A 15,860-nucleotide genomic window follows, 5' to 3' on the forward strand; every position below is an offset into this window, starting at 1 on the left:
CATGGCAGTTATTCCATGACACTTCTTAAAAATGTAAATTATACCCAATCCCTGGGCCCAAGCCCCTTCCTCCCTAGATTCCATGAAGCATGGTATACCCCACTGAGCTCAATCAAATTAATGCCTGCATTTCCCAGGGCCTGAGCTCTTACTTACCACTGGTAGTCTGTCCTGAATTAGTGACATAGAAATTAGGAAAAAGAATTTAACTTGTTGAATTCTCTACTGTGACAGCCCAACACACAGTTCAAATTTAAGTGCCAAATCTTTGAGCAACAAAGTTTTTGTGCATCTGCAGAATATAAGTGCTGAAACTTGGCCATGAGACTTCCCAAAACAAAAGTCAAGGGCCATTCCAACACAGCCTTGTTCACTGTTGTACAGTGACTGAGCTCACCTGCCGGGCCTCATTACAGAAGCTTATGGATGTTCTTGGCAAGAAAACAGATATGTCCCCAGGGAGGCTTGTGACCTGTAGCTAATATGCAAAGCACAAAGAGAATGAGCAGCACACAGTAACCAGAAATACCCTAATGCCTTCGGGCTTGTTCCTCTTTTCATCTGTTGCAGGCTGAAGAAGTAGGGTGTATGTCCAGCTGTTCTCATGGTGACTCTGTCCCCTGCCCTGCAGAGAGGCCACTCTCTCTTCATTGGATCAGAAAGACTTTACTGGAGACCCACTTGGTCCAGCGGGGTGGGAATAATGCCCATGGTCAGCAGCAATCTTGTACAGAGAAGAGAACTCTAGGAGTAATGACAGAAAGTAAGGAAGACCAGAGTACTGCTGGGGTTAGAGGTACCTCTCCCATCAGTAGCACTGGGCTCTGTGGGTTCTGTTGCTGCTGTGCTTCCCTCTCCCATTGCAAGCTTGTCTCTTCCCCTTCGTGGTGCAAGGGCAGAGGGTCAAGTGGATCCGGGAACTATCCCAAGTTTGGAAACAGTCTTTTTTCACCCCTCACTATTGCTCGTAAATTCATAGAACTGGCCAAGAACACTCACTTCCTTTTGTTAAGGAGTTTGTAAAAAGCTAATGGTTGGGATGGGCTTAGGAGTGAAAAACTAAGTATTTCCCAGAAATCCAAGAAAGAATTTTAGAAGCAAGGATGATGAAGTTAGAAATACAAACGTAAGAGACAATTAGGAGAGAGGCAATAGAAACCTCACACTAGTTCTTGATTTTATAATAGTTTATTGCACTTATGTTGTCTATTAAATTGTCTAATCCATCCTTTGCCCTGTGCAAGAAGAAATAGGTACATGAACAGGATACTGGCAACTAAAAATAGTTTTCTATTTATAGTATCAACAGACTCTGTAAGAGATCACTGGATGTATTTCACACAGGTAAGAATAGTAATTTTATGAATATGGGCACAGTTGCTTTGCAACTCAACTCCAAGTAACCAAAGAGGCAGCATCTAGAAGATTCAGCCTCACAGAAACCTACTGCATGTCTCAGGGCTTAGACCTCCATGGTGCTGAGCATTTCCTGGGAAATGCTGAGAATCCCCACAAACTAAAAGGCAGTTGAGACCTCTCACCACATTTGTGAAGGTCTGAAAAGTGGCTTTCAATAATGGGCTCTTAAAATATAGGGGTGGTGAAGCAAGTAGGACCCCCTGCCTTAAAATACAAAGCTTAAGACTTTTTTCAAGGAATATGTTTGTTTCCCTCCTCCTTTTTTCTCCCCAGATCTCTACCAATTCCCACACTCTCCTGGATTCCTCAGGTGGAAAATATCTTCATAAATAATGAAAAGGAACAAAACTTTTAGACATCTTTGTTGTTTCTCTATCATCATGTTGTTTCTCTATCCGCCCGTGATCAGGCTGTAGCTGTTGGTTCACAATTTCTGTTACTGGGGTTTCACTGAATGGTTGTAAAAAATAAAAATTGGCCCTTCCTCTTCAAAATTATGAATGTTACTGTACTTACATATTTAAATAATCTTTCTTCATCTTGAGTGATGCATGGTAGAGTGAATACAAGTCTCTGAATGGTGCAGAACTGTTAAAATTCTGATAATTATATTTGTGGTTTTGATATCTGCAAGTGTACATAAAGGTACATCATATGACACATGAAGACAGAGTACAGTACAGAGTACCATTATACCATACATCTGTTCATTATAGACTGCACAGTTATTTATGCCAAGAAGTAAAGAATATATCCAATTTCACCCCCAATGTTTGTTAAGACACAGGAAAAAAAAAATTTCCTTTTCTGCAAGTGGAGCTCATTGGTGTGATTTAGGGCTAAATCTAGCTTGATGTGGAACATTTCAGCTCAATTCAACCTGGTGCTTTGCAGCATCTTTCTAGTCCATTCTCAGCTACCCCCTCTCTCCCACATTCCTGGGCTCCAAACTTCTGCTTCCTCTTAATCAGAGGAATTGGGACACAAGCTCTGCCCTGCATGATGCTGTGGAACGGCATTTCCTTGGGCTTCCTCTCACTTCTGTGAGAGATGCCACAGTGCTTCTCAGCGAGACTACCAGGGGAACAAACAAGGCTGCTGTCCTTTTCCCCCTCTACTCGTTTAACTGACGGAAGCCCGTGTCAAGTATTTGCGTGTTGGTACACTCCTTAACTTGTGTTTCCCTTCTAGGAAGCTACTCGATGAGCCAAACGCACTTCAGTTGAGCGTTTTCCTGTCGAACAGGATATTTGTGGGCAGACAGCAGCAGGTGCTGTTGTCTGGGAGGCCCTGGCTGTCCCTGGCCTGCAGCACGCACCTCGGGCCCTGAGGGCTCCGGCTGCCAGTGCTGGCAATCCCAGCCTGGAGCAGCGGCTGCCGGTCAGGAGCAAGTAACACTGCCCTTTCTTTTTGCGTTCTGGGTGCGGGCACTCCTGCACAACGCCCAAGCTGTGTTTTGAGTCGGGCAGCAGGACTGTGGGGCTGTCACTGAGCACTCAGGTCGGGGCCGGCAGGATGGGCACCAGCTGTGCCACACGAAAACATCCTCACAGTGCCAGCATTTGATGCACCTGAAGTTGTATCAGGGAAAGTTTAGGTTGGATATCAGGAAAAGGTTCTTCACCCAGAGGGTGATTGGGCACTGGACCAGGGTCCCCAGGGCAGTGATCACAGCACTCAAGCAACGTTGGGCAATGCTCTCAGGCACAGGGGTGACTCTTGGGGTGTCCCGTGTGGTGACAGGAGCTGGACTCGATGATCCTTGTGGGTCTCTTCCAACTCAGAGTATTCTGTGATTCTGTGACAAAATGCCGCTCGGATCCGCCGGTGAGGACACCCCAGCACAGGCTCCCGCGCCCCATCCAGCCGCGGAGCCGTCAAAAGAGAAATGCTCCCACAGAGGCGCGGAGCTTCCCCACATCACATCACATCGCATGGCACGGGACGGGACGGGACGGGACGGGACGGGACGGGACGGCTCGGCTTAGTGCACCCCGCCGCGGCCTCCCCCCACGCCGGAGGGGTGGCGGGCAGGGCCGCGAGTAGGGCGGGGCTGCCGCGAACTGCCTACCACGGCACACGGATCTTGTGACGGACGGCCGTGAGGACCAATGAAACAGGAACTCACACTCGGGGTCCTGGGCTCGGCCGCGCGGATGGCGGCCAATGAGCGGCGCGGAGGCGGGTGGTGGGCGGGGCGTCCCGCCCCCGCGGCGCTGCGCGCGGCCGAGGCAGAGAGAGGTGGGAGCGGGCGCCGCCGCCGCGCGCTCGGGCTGAGCGGCCGCGGGGCCGGGACGGACACAGCGGGCAGCGGCACCGGCGGGGCGCGACGCGACGGGCAGCAGCGGCCGCAGCCATGGATCACTACGAGCAGACCAATGACTACATGCAGCCGGAGGAAGACTGGGACCGGGATCTGCTCCTCGACCCAGCCTGGGAGAAGCAGCAGAGGAAGGTGGGCGCACCCCCGTCCTCTCTCTTGGCGTGCATCCCGTGGGGCTGCCGGGACCCGGCCCCGCCGCCCCCTCCACCGCTGCGGCGGGGCCGGTGCGCGCCCGGCCGGGGGCTGGCGCTGTGCGGCGTGGCGGGGCGAGGCGGCGGGGACGCGGGGGCGGGCAGGTGATGGCGGGGCGGGGAGGGAGGTGCCGGGGCGGTCCCCCCGCAGCAGCAGCCGCCGGCCGGGTCACGGGCTCCCGGCCCGCAGGTGCGCCCGGGCGGGGCCGGGACGCCGGCGGGCGGTGGCGGGGCCCCTCCGCATCCCCCCCGCACCCCCGGCGCCGCCCGTGCCCCGGCCCCGGCGGCGGGACAGTCACTGGCTGCTGGTTTGAATGGTGTGGTTTAGGGCAGGGCTTGCGCGGAGCTCATGTCCAAAAATGGTAACATTCGGCCCCTTTTTAAACCGAAAGGGTGGCGGTGGGGAGGGGAGCTCAGGAGGAGCTCCAGCCTCGCCGCTAGCTAGTTATATTTTTTTTCCCCTCCTCCTTTAAACCAAAAGCATCCTGTATTAGATCACTCAGGAATCCTAATCCCCGAAATATTTCCGTTTTAGTCACTCCATCAGACCAGAGTAAAGCAGAATTTGGAGCGGCACTGATGCTGGCATAGCAGAGGCACTTCGGGGTGCAGCAGGCTCCCGCTGGCTTCGCAGCCAGTCACTGGCTCGTGTTTTGGATCTTGCCTTGCTCTCCCCTTGCTGTGAGCAGGCAGGAGAACCCCAGACCTTCCATGAGAGAGGGGATGATAGTGCTTTTTTAGCACAAATGATATATTAACATATATAATGTAGTCTGAGGTGTGGAGCTTTCTGTAGAACTGGGAACAGTTGGGAAGGAGAGCACAACAGTGGGAAGATGATTATTTCTCTTTAACCCTTCTCCTCTTCCCCTCCTCCACTTCCAGATCAAAGGTTTTCAGGTTTTCCTGCTCAGAGCTGTCTGAAATGGTGCCACTGAGAAGTTTTTTCCCTGGAGTATGATGAGTTGATTGAAGGTGATAGCTACAGAGCTGCTGTCCGTGGTTTCCTTGCTCAGGGATTGAGTGCTAAGAGTGGACAGCATGAGAACTAAAGTACACAAGCAAGGGCATTTACTGGTGAAAGAGTTGATGGTGTGTGAGGTTATATTTCGGCAAAGGAAAAGCGAGGAATGCAGTCTTAATCTGGGCTGTGAGTGGTGGATGGCTTATTGGAAGTCAGAGCTCTGTTCCTTTGTGGAGGGAAGTTTCTTCCTTTTCAGAAGATCTGCCTGGCTGCAATCTCTGTTTCCAGTCCTATGCCTGTATCTGGCCAATACATCTAGAAACAGCTACTGGGGCCCTGAGCAAGATCACCAGCCTTGCTGACGGCTGTGAAGGGAAATGATTGTTACGCTGTAGGGGTTTTTTGCCTTTTATGGTGCTGGCTGAGGTAAAATATTTTATATATAGGGGTACACTGGTTTGGTTGTCAGAAGCAGGAGTGGAACCTTTGGACTCAAAAGCCTTAAACCCAGGGTTGTTGTACATGCTGTAAATGTCATGTTCTTTTAGTATTACCTCCTTCCAGGAGATTTTAAGTCCTCTTGGTCCTATCACAAGAGGGTGACAGAGAGCTGTTCTGTTAACGTGGGTTACTTGTGCAGAGGGAAGAAACCAAGAGGGAATTTTAAGTAATGAACCCCAACTTCTTGTGCTGGTCAACAGCTACCAGTTGAATTTGTTGTGGTGGGAGTCACTCTCCAGCTTGCTGGACTGGAGGACTCTCTGTAGTTAAATGTCTGTTGCTGGTGGTGGGATCACTTATTGTTCCTCTTTCTGCTGATGAACAGCTGAAGCTGTTCCCTTCTGCAGCGAGTGCAAGCTCAAAGTTTTATGGTGACCCCCCCCCACCTCTGTATTTTGGAGGATCAGGTCTGGGAGTGATGGCTGTTCCCAGTTCCAGCATATCAGGCTAATATCCCCTCGGAGGGATTAGTGTTTGGACCCCAGCCGGGGCAGGCTGTGCATATATTGAGGGATTTCTGGGGGTCTGAATGTGACCAAAAGCCCTGTTGGGGTCTTGGGGCTTGCTTCCTTCAGATGTAAGAAGGTAACAGTATCTACCAAGCAAAAAGTGTGGTGTAGTAAAACTGTCAGTCCTTCTTACCTGTGAAATGAAATCACTGCCATAATTACGGTTGAATGTTCAGTACAGTACATGTTAGCTAATAGCTTACTGAGTGTGATAAGAGAGATTGATGCCTACCAAATATTCCTGTAGATACTTTTCAGGCTCAGTCTTTTCTTGTTGACTCACATATTTTAGGTTTTTCTTCACCTAAGTCTGATTTAAGTGCTATTGAATTATCATCATTATTATTATTTGTATCACTGAGGCCAGCAGTTGAGGCAAACTCTAAACTTTGCATTTTGGGCCCTCTCTGGGAGCAAGGACAGCATGTCTAAAGTGGTGGCACGGTCAGTAATGCAGCAACAAATGTCTATGCAGGAAGTGTGTTTCCACTGTTTCCAGCCCAGCCCCTGGTGTCCTGGCTCGGTAAGGCTCTCTAGGCTGTGGGTAGCTGTGCCACATTGCTGTCCTGCCAGGTTTTGTGCAGCTGGGACTCATTGAGACTTGGGAAGCGAGCAGTCTAGTAATGTTACTCAAATGTGAATTTAATCCAGCTCCCCTTCTCCTGGATGCATGGGCTCAGCAGAACTCAGCAGACATCAAAAGTGGGAAGATTACTGAATTTTAGTAATGTCTTCTACAGGAGCATTATAAGGACAAGTTTGTTGAGCTTTTGGGAGCTGATTTGCAGGTTTCCTGCCTGTGTTGAGACAGATATTACAACCTTTGCTGTCTGGAATGTTGCTTTGAAATGGGTAAATAGGCAAACTGCAGAATGAATTTCATATTTGAAGGGTGAAAGTTGGCCTCTTGAATGTGATACAGAGGAGAAGCACTGGTTTCACACCTGCCTACCTGCCTCTTCCTGGGAAGCTGCTGTTTTACAGTGTAGGGATAAAGTGACAGTTCTGGGAAGAAAGCAGCTTTCCATATGAAGCCAATTTTTCATGTCTATCAGAAGTGACTCTTTAAGAGGTTTTAAAGAGCTCATCACAGCATTGCTGTTCTTAAGCAGAAAAAAAATAAAATTGTGCAGAACAAATTCAGCTACTTTTCACCTGATACAAGCCTCTGGACAATCTTTTGTGCAGGAGCAGGGGTCTGTTCTGGGGATTAAAATGCTTTCTCCTTTGAGCTACATCTCAGTAGTTTGAACTGTTGAACTCATCTCAGCAGTTTCTTGTAACAGCTTTTTTTTTCCTCTGCCTTCTCTTCTTTCCTGTCTGGAGTCAAGCCTCAAAGTAGCGGCAGCTAAGGCATAACAAGATTGATCCTGCAGTTTCCCAGATTTGCAAAGCAAAACTTGCTAAAAGCCATTGCAGTGGACTCACCTAGCTGTCAAGATTAACAAGGTTGCTTACTAAGAAGTACATCTGTGGGTGTTAGTGGCCAAGAGATTGTCATTTGTGCCCACAAGGACATTACTACCTCCTGATGACAAGTTATCAGCTGCAGCATTCAGACTTTTCCTGGTGGGTTTGGTGTGAGGGACTAGGTTAGCCAGGTGGTGTTCAGCCTGCCTGGCTCATCTTCACAGATGAGGTGAAGGGTGATGATGAGAAGGACAATCTCCAGCTCCTTAGTGTCAGGAATAACACTGAGGTGAAGCTGGGTTTGTTTGGGGGTGTTAGTAGGGGTCCAGCCTTCAGGTCCTCCATACAGCAGGCTCTCATGTGGGCCATTCTCTTTTAATGAGCTCGTTGCTCAAGGTGCAGCTCCTTCAGGTTTATTTTAAAATCTTGCCCGAAGCAACTTGTCTCAACTGTAGAGCTGGCAGGGAAACTTTAAATACCAAAATGCTTTTTGACCTGACAACTGCTTTCTTAGGAGTAGGAAGCAGTGTTCATTTGCAGTGTGTAGAAGATAGCCATATGCACCTTTCATGCTCTAAGGAATTATAATAATGCTTATCTTTATTTAAAAAAATAAAAAATTATGAAAAAATTAAATTGGTGAAATTAATGTGCCATGTGCTTTACCCACTCTTGCTCTGCCTTGCCATGTTGGCATCTCTGACAATGTGGCAATAAATGATATCTCTGGCTTAGAGAACTGGACTGGTCAGATTTATGGTGCTGCAGAAGCAGTGATAGCACAGACTTTGGTGGCACCTTTTCTGTGCCAAGAGTATTGCTTACTAAGTACAGTTGTTCATGAACTTACAGAAATTGCCTGTTAGAAACCCAAGTCTTCTTAAACGTCTCTCACTGTTCTGTGTCGTGCACTGCATGTAAAGATACACATAAATACAAGGGTAAAAAAAACCTGCATGAGTCTCATGGCCCTACTGTGTCTGCATCCTGCAGGCCTTACTGCATTTATGATTTGAATTTTGCTGTTCTAATCACCTTTCTGAGGTGGGGTTGCTAATGATAGAAAGTTGCTAATGATAGAAAGTACTCATTAAATAGGGCCATCATAGAAACACCCCACCTCCAAGCCTCCTGGTAAGCATGCTCTAGTCAGGTGGTATGAGTGTGATTATTATCTCTGACAAAATGTAAAAACCACAATCATAGTTTCCGTTTCATTTGGGTTGAGTGTCCTCTTGTTCAGAGAGGGTATATTCTGAGAAAGGTATCTAAACTTCCAGAAAGCTACGGTTGTGGTAGCTGCTGTGGACCCACAAAAAAGTGTGATACCACACCTAAACTGAAGATTGCTGAAATTTCTTTCAGTGCCATCATAGATTCAGCCATGAGGTAAATAAATGTACATTGTTGATGAATGCACTACACTGGGTTGCTTTGCTGCTGCTATGACCCTGTGTGGCCACGGCAAGGGATGGTCCTTGCATGGTCTTTGCAGTGTGGGTGTGCAGTGGGGAAGGTGGCCCTGCTGCACCCAAGTATCCCACATGCTTTATTTCACACTGACCATTATTGATGCTGAAGCAGAATGGTGAAATTTGTAAGGATGCTTGCTCAGCTGCTCTTTTGCAGGCAGGCAATATAGGTCACCAGATATCTCCTATCTTTCAGATCAAGCTTTTGTTGTTTAACATAGGTATCTTGTTGCCAGATACTTTCTTTTCAAAACATTAAACTCAGAAGTTGCTGTAGGTAACTCTGGAAATATCTGGCTTTGTAGATCAGTTATTTGTCCTTGAGTGTGGGAGCTGCCTCATACTTTCTATGATCAGGTTTTGTCAGGATGTGTGTGTTTGGTTTTTTTAACAAGAACATTATTATTCGTTGTAACCTCATGGTGGATGATGAATGAGGCGTGTGTGTTTTGCTGTGACTTACCCTCCTGTTCAGAATTCTGAGTAAGGGGGCAGTCTAAGGAGAAAGCAGGCATGGGTTAAGATGGTGACTGCAGATTCTTTCAGGGGGAGTCTATAACAGATCCCAAGGATCAGTTTATGAGAACATGGTACTCATCAATCTGTACTGAACTTATCCTTCCAGCCCTCTAGGGAAGGGTGAAACACCTCAAAGGCATCCAGCTACAGCCCAGTGATGTGAAGTGTGTCTGTCTGGGGAATTTCTTGCTGACTGCTTCAGGCGACCAGTTTAAATTCTTGTACATGTGATTTAGTAGTGACATTGTTTCAATGCATTGAGTGCAAAGGCTAGAGAGGATAAGATAACATTGTTTTCTGCCCTGACCGCTTGAGCTTGGGGCATGTGGCATGCTACTTAGGGTATCCTTAAGAAGAAGCTGTTTGGAAACCAGTTTTATTGTGTGATGGGCAAGAACTTGTCCCAACTCGGAAGCACATGCTTTTGTATGAGATGGTGTTGTCTGTATAATTCAGGTATAACTGGGTGGTAACTGAGAACGTGGGGCAGTAAACCTGCTGGGTAAAAGTGGTCATGAACACTGGAGTCACACTTTTAGAAACTGTATGTTACAGTAGCAAGCCAGTGACTGTTCTTCCTAGCCCTGAGGTCCCAGTTGCTCCTGCTGCAGGCACTTTACTCTTTTCGTGTGTGCTCTGTGAGAAGTGCAGCTCTCATGCACTGTCAGGTGACAGAGGAGGAGCAGGGTTCATTTGCCTCCCCAGCCAGTTTGTGAGCCTGTGTGCTTTTCTGTGGCTACTCACTGAAATCGACTAAAAACATTGACCCGGAGTTCTTAAGGTTGGCACAAACAGCAGTGACAGAGATGGTGGAAACTGAAGGACTGAGAGTATTTTCCATCTGGCTGTGGATTATCACTGTTGTGCCTGACACTTAGGCTGTTCTCTGGGGTGCACTTATGCTATTGGAGAATGGCTGTGCTCTTTCTGACAATGAGGTGCAGAAAGCAGTCAGTGTAGAAAAGAGGCTGGAGAACTGTCTGGGGAAACATTGGGAAGCTGCAAAAATACTACATACAATGGACTGGTCTCACTTGAATGTGTTGTGTCAGCCCCAGGGGCTTGCTGGATGGATTGCTGTGATTTTTAAAGGTATTTTATACAGTCTGAGAAATGGTGTTTGAGGAGGATGGAAGACTGTGCAAGAGTTTGCTCTTCTTCTGTATGAGAATATGAAACTGATTTCTTGCCATGTGTGACTGTTGGAAGCATGATGGTTATCAAAAGGAATATGCTTAGCACGACTTATATAAGTCTTCTATAGCAATGTAAAACCCTGTTATCCCATCAAAGCAATATGTGAACTGTGCCTGAAGGGGGAAAAAGCAGGTATAGTATGCTTGACAACTGCCAGGGTGGGAAAAACATAACATCAGCAAGAAAGGCAGTCACCTTTTCTTCATAGAGACATAGGATTTGCTCTAACTCTGGCGTTTTGGGGCTGAAGCATTGTTAGTCAGAGATTGAATCTGTGGGGATGAGTTGGTGAAGAGTGGTGGGATGGACTTGTCAGCAGCAGTACTGTCTGTCTGGTGTTAGTCATGCCAGAAAAGCCTTCTATTGAAGTCTGTGGAACCACCCACCACTCTTTTTGACCTTGGTGCATGAGACTGACATACAGGTTCCCAAAAGTCACTCAGATCCCTGAGACAGAACTGGGGACTTTTTGGGCCAATCAAAAAAATGCTTAGGTGAACAAAGGCACTAGCATTAAGATGATTAATTTAAAAATTAATTAAGAATATGTTTAATTAAATTACTTCCAATTCCCTTCCTGCCATTGCCTTCCCTGCTCTCATTCCCCTACTGTATGAGAGCAGAACTTGGTCATAGGATGTGGTGTGGCCTGGTGCCAGTTTAACCTCTTGGCTCCCTATTAGGTGGTAAAGCAGAACCATTTTTTCCCCATGCTGGGTTACTGTCGTTGTGTCTTTGCCGTTCAGCTGGCAATGAGTGTATTTTACTGGTAAGGGCTGGGTCAGGCCTTTGAAAGCCAGCTCTCCTACGTATTGCAGCTTGCTCTCTTCATGCTTTTACCTGCAATATTCCTCTCTTATGCTGCTTCCAAATCCATGGCTGCTTTGAAGCACTACAACATGGATGAGACTCTGCAGAGACATTCTTAACCCTCAGTGATCTGAAACAGATCCCCATTGGCAGGGCTGGGGAATGCGCCCATAAACAGAGGGGATTTTGGTCTTTCATCCAGATAAGTCTTTGACTTGTCATTCTATCTGTGTAGACTGGCAATGTGTTCAACCCTGTGCTGTGAGAAATGACAGCAAACCTGTCATTTTTCTATGGTATTAGAGCCAAGAAGGGAAGTGTTGGCAAGTGGAAAGACCGTGTCTTGGCTACACTCACTACAGTGAACACCACTAATGTGTGTCTCTGTATCACCTGTCAGTCAGATTGCAGTGGTTTCAAGTAGGTCTCTGAATACCAGCAATCCAGGGCTACTGGAAGCACCAGTGTGGATAGTTCATAGGCAGGTGAGGCTGCAGGGCCGGCTTCTTAAGCAGCAACTTTTTCCACATCCTCCTAGATAACTTATGTGGTCAGTGGGAAGGAAGGAATGACTCGAAGGGTCAGCTGATTGCTGCTTTGTCAGTCTACCCGACCTGGCACTGGCTGTGCACTGCTGCAGTGTGGGGCCTGCCCTTCTGGACAGCACAGGTGGGCTCTGCTCATGTGTCCTATGCATGGCCCTCATTTTTCAGAGGGACCCCTGTGAAATCTTGTGTGTGTCACACAGCATAGTGTGAATGGGCAACTGGTTTGCTCTGCTCCTTCCATCAACACAGTGCTGGATGGCTGGAGAAATTTCACACAGAATACTGATGTTTCCTTTTATAATGCTGAGGATGACCCTCATGTTCTATAGAGGTGCTGAACCAAGGCCAATTTGCAGTAGAGGCAGGACTTCTGCTTTCCATGTCCTTTGGATCAGGCAGCCAGGGCACTTGCTACTCCTCACTCATATGATGCTAAGCATTTGAACTTCACTGCTGCTGTAAATGGAAGTTGTGCTGTTACATCTTCCCTGCAGGAGCTTGCCTGTAAAGGCCTCTGAGAGATGTGAGAGAACCATGTATGGTCTCTGCATCCCAGCTGAGTGCTCTTTTCTTCATCATGGAAAATGATGTGTACATCCTAGAGCCCTGTTTCCTGGCCGGATTCCTTGGCTCTACAGCAGCAAAGTTTATCTTGCTGTTAATCTTATCTTAGCCAAGTACTTGCTTACCTGTAATCCCCCTCACTCACTTTATTTAAATCTACCCTTCAGTACACGGCAAGTTAGTTCTGCTACTTAAATGTATTATCCCCAAGAAAACTGTAAAAAGTGACTCCATGATTGAAAAAAAAAGCAAGCTAATTTCTTAACTGCTAAGCAGTGCCAAAAAAGGAGGCTGTTTGAAGCTGTTTAGAGCGTATCTATGCCAGGCTAGCCTCTCCCTTCCCTCTAGCCCTGCTTGCAGTATTGCTGTACAATAGGAGTATCTCCAGAGGAAGCACTGGTCTTGGCCCCACCTGGTTCTGCACGCAAAGCCAGAGACCCTGTGCTTCATCAGGGCTTGCTCATCAGGCCCCCTTGGGAGTGGCGCTTGCAGGCAGCTGTGCTGTGCATGGAAGGCTGGCTGGGTGCAGCCCCATAGTACAGTCATGAGCACCCATGTTTCAGGCTCTTTCAAAATGGTCAGCGTGTGGAAACTTGCTGTTTCCCAAGGGTTTTGTTGGGCCGTTGGGGAGCTCTGGCCAGAGAAGAGACTATTTCCAGCTGTGGTGAGCCAAGTGTGAACTCACTCTGGGCAAGATGCCCAGATCTACTGGTTTTCTCTTGCCAGAAATCCTCGCCCTCCAGCCAGCGATACCAAGCTCAGTTTCCGCCAGTCCTCAGCTGAAGACCTCTGAAGGGAAAAGAGAGTAAGGAAACCAAGCAGAACGAGATACTGCTGAGAGGAGGCAAGGGGAATAACTGAAGAGCTTTTGCAGGGGTACAATGGTGGTGTGTTACCATGGAGGGCTGGCTGTTGTGGGTGAGGGCCAGCAAGAGGTGTAGAGACCTGCTTTTCCTAGGGCAAGTAGAGATGTAAAAGTGGCTGCTGGTGGTGCAAGGGATTGGCTTTTCTTGGTTAGGCAGAGCTACCTGACCCACAGGGCCATGGCATACTGCTGGCTGGCTGTACCATCAGGATAGTCACCTGTGAATGAGTATTGTTGCCTTTATTGTAGTTTCAACACACTGGGGATTTCTTCTGTAAAGTAGGATCTTGCTTTCCTGTTTTGTGGAAGGTGCCTTTCAAGGTGGGGAGACTGTGTCTGGTAATCTTGCCTGTCTCATATCTGGGAGTCTTGTCTTTCTCAGAAAAGGGATGGCCACAAAAAACTTTATCTTCCAGAGCTGATAATCCCCCTTGTTGCAGCGTCTCCTTTGGGATAGGACTTCTTGCAGGGATCCATTAGTCCAGTTGCTTTTCTGCAGACTGCTCTGTAGTCAGGGAAAGAGTGAGGAGGTGTATGTGTCAGGTGTGGAGGGAGCCTCCCTGCCCATTACTTGTATGGATTTCTGGTCCTCCCAATGCTGGCAGCAATTGCTAGTAAAAGGAAATTGCTGTTCTTTTTGGTGAGCGCCTTTGGCTTTTGGCAGTGTGAGTGGTTGCCTTTAGCTGTTTGGTTCAAGCTAGCAGGTCTCTCTTAAGACATTCTAAAAGGCCTGGCCTGTATTCATGACTTGCATGATGAAATAAAGCATTTCAGGCATGATACCATGTCAATAATGTAGCATGCACACACCTGCCTGCATCGTGTCTTTTGGGTCCAGTCATAGAGAGGTGTTGGAGCACATGGGGTCAGCACACTAACAGAAGACCTTCTGTTCCTGCAAACACACCTCCTCCAACACTGATAATTTTCATGTGCCAGCATATCATTTAGTGACACATGACACAGCTCCTTGCTGTTGCAGCTTGTTGCAAATAGTCTGACCTAGCCAGCTACTAACAGCCTCCTACAGGGTGGACTGCTGAAATCTTTTTCTATCCTAAACCCAAAGGAGTATTTCTCTCCCCCTCCTATAATGGCTTATTTCTTTAAAGCTGTTAACTGGCCATAATCCAATCATTACTACTGTAATTAGTGAACTGCTTACAGTAATTAAAGCACTTGAAGCAGAATATCCTCTGATTGCAGACCTTGGAACAAATTCTGCCTGCAGTCCTGTGAGAGGTAGTTGCTGCTGATGTCTCAGAGGGATGCAGGGGGCACAGGGCAAGCCTGGCACAGCTGCCACTGCCTCTTGTGCCAAGCCCCAGCGGGCACCATGTGGCCTTTCCACGGTGGGGGGATGCCTCAGAGCCCCATGGGTGTGAGCTGGTGTGCCTAGCTTAGGGTGGTGCTGTCAAAAAGGAGCCTTCTTTTTGCAGGCTGTGGCAGAAGATGGTGGCCTTGGGTGGAACTCCCAGGGCAGCAGGTGACAATGAAGATGTGATGTGCTGGTACTTAACATTTGGTTTATACAGGGTAGAACATCACTGTCACAGCAGGCTCAATGTCTTCTTGCTGTCAGGGACCCTCTTGTCCCAATGTGTGGTGCCTGTGCTCTCCCTCCACCTGCCAAAGCACTTAATTCATGGGCAAGGCCAAGGGACTTCAGCTTTTGGCCCTGCAAATTCATTCCTGCAGGGTTTCCAGGCAAACACATCGCTTGCAGCTTTCTTCAGCCACTTCTCTTGGGAGCAATGAGACAGCTTTCCTGAGGGCTTCACCTGCCCTCCCTCTATACTCTGGCAGGAGGGCAGTGTCAGCATGCCTTTGTTACCTTTCCTCATGTTTACCTCCTGAGATGAAGCTGTTGTAACTTGAGCTCTTCCTTTTTGAGGAGGAGGAGGGCCATGGTGAGGATCAAGTGTGGGCAGCTTTTGAAATGGAGGGCCCTGCTGGATGAGGAGGAGTGAGGGTGGGTGACTACATGCAAGTACAGCAAGGAAAGGCTGTGCAGTGGTAAAATTCCTCATTGTCCAGCTGGCAGGCATGCTGTACTCAGCAGCTGTGGAAGGTATTTGTTGGCAATATTTGGCCTGTGATGGAGTCAGAAAAATTAAAAATCTTTCTGGCCTAAGGAGGAGGTTTTTAAAAAAACCACCACCACTAGCAAAACCCAAACCAAACACGATTACTACTGCCACCCTCAAAAAACCACCCCAAAATAACACAAAATGCATCCACCCAAAACCCACTCCCATTGCAGTGTTTTCATTTTGCTCTTCAGAAATTATTGTCCAGTCTCCAGGCTTTATTCCTGTGTGGTGCTGGGCAATAGAGGCAGGTCTGCACCATGGCCCCTGGCATGTCAAATGGAGAAAAAGAACTTCTAATGAGAATGCATTTCTTCCATGTGCTCTGGATTTAGCCTAGGACGGAAGAGATGTTCTTACCCCTTTGGACCATGTGCATGTTGTCAGCCTCCACCGCTGCTGTCCTACACTTAACTTGTTCAGAGCTGTGTGGAAGGTTGAAAATGTATTTATTGCCATTCAGGGCAGAGTGGTCAGT

At 47.9% G+C, this 15,860-nt stretch overlaps 1 protein-coding gene across 5 annotated transcripts in view; it reads left to right on the forward strand.

Annotated features, from left to right (window-relative positions):
• Nucleotides 1-3,706: 3,706 nt before the first annotated feature.
• The window catches only part of ACTN1 (actinin alpha 1), an 86,063-nt gene continuing 73,909 nt past the window's right edge, over nucleotides 3,707-15,860 (forward strand). For 2 of the 5 annotated variants that reach the window (XM_066552958.1, XM_066552959.1), the window contains exon 1: nucleotides 3,712-3,874. In XM_066552958.1, coding sequence (XP_066409055.1) covers nucleotides 3,776-3,874 — 99 coding nt within the window. In that variant the 5' untranslated portion in view covers nucleotides 3,712-3,775. Of the gene's footprint in view, nucleotides 3,875-15,860 lie in introns of all 5 variants that reach the window. The other 3 variants (XM_066552961.1, XM_066552962.1, XM_066552960.1) reach the window with 3 other exon arrangements.

This window comes from Molothrus aeneus, chromosome 6 (assembly GCF_037042795.1).
Source record: "Molothrus aeneus isolate 106 chromosome 6, BPBGC_Maene_1.0, whole genome shotgun sequence".
In the NCBI taxonomy this organism is placed as follows: domain Eukaryota; kingdom Metazoa; phylum Chordata; class Aves; order Passeriformes; family Icteridae; genus Molothrus; species Molothrus aeneus.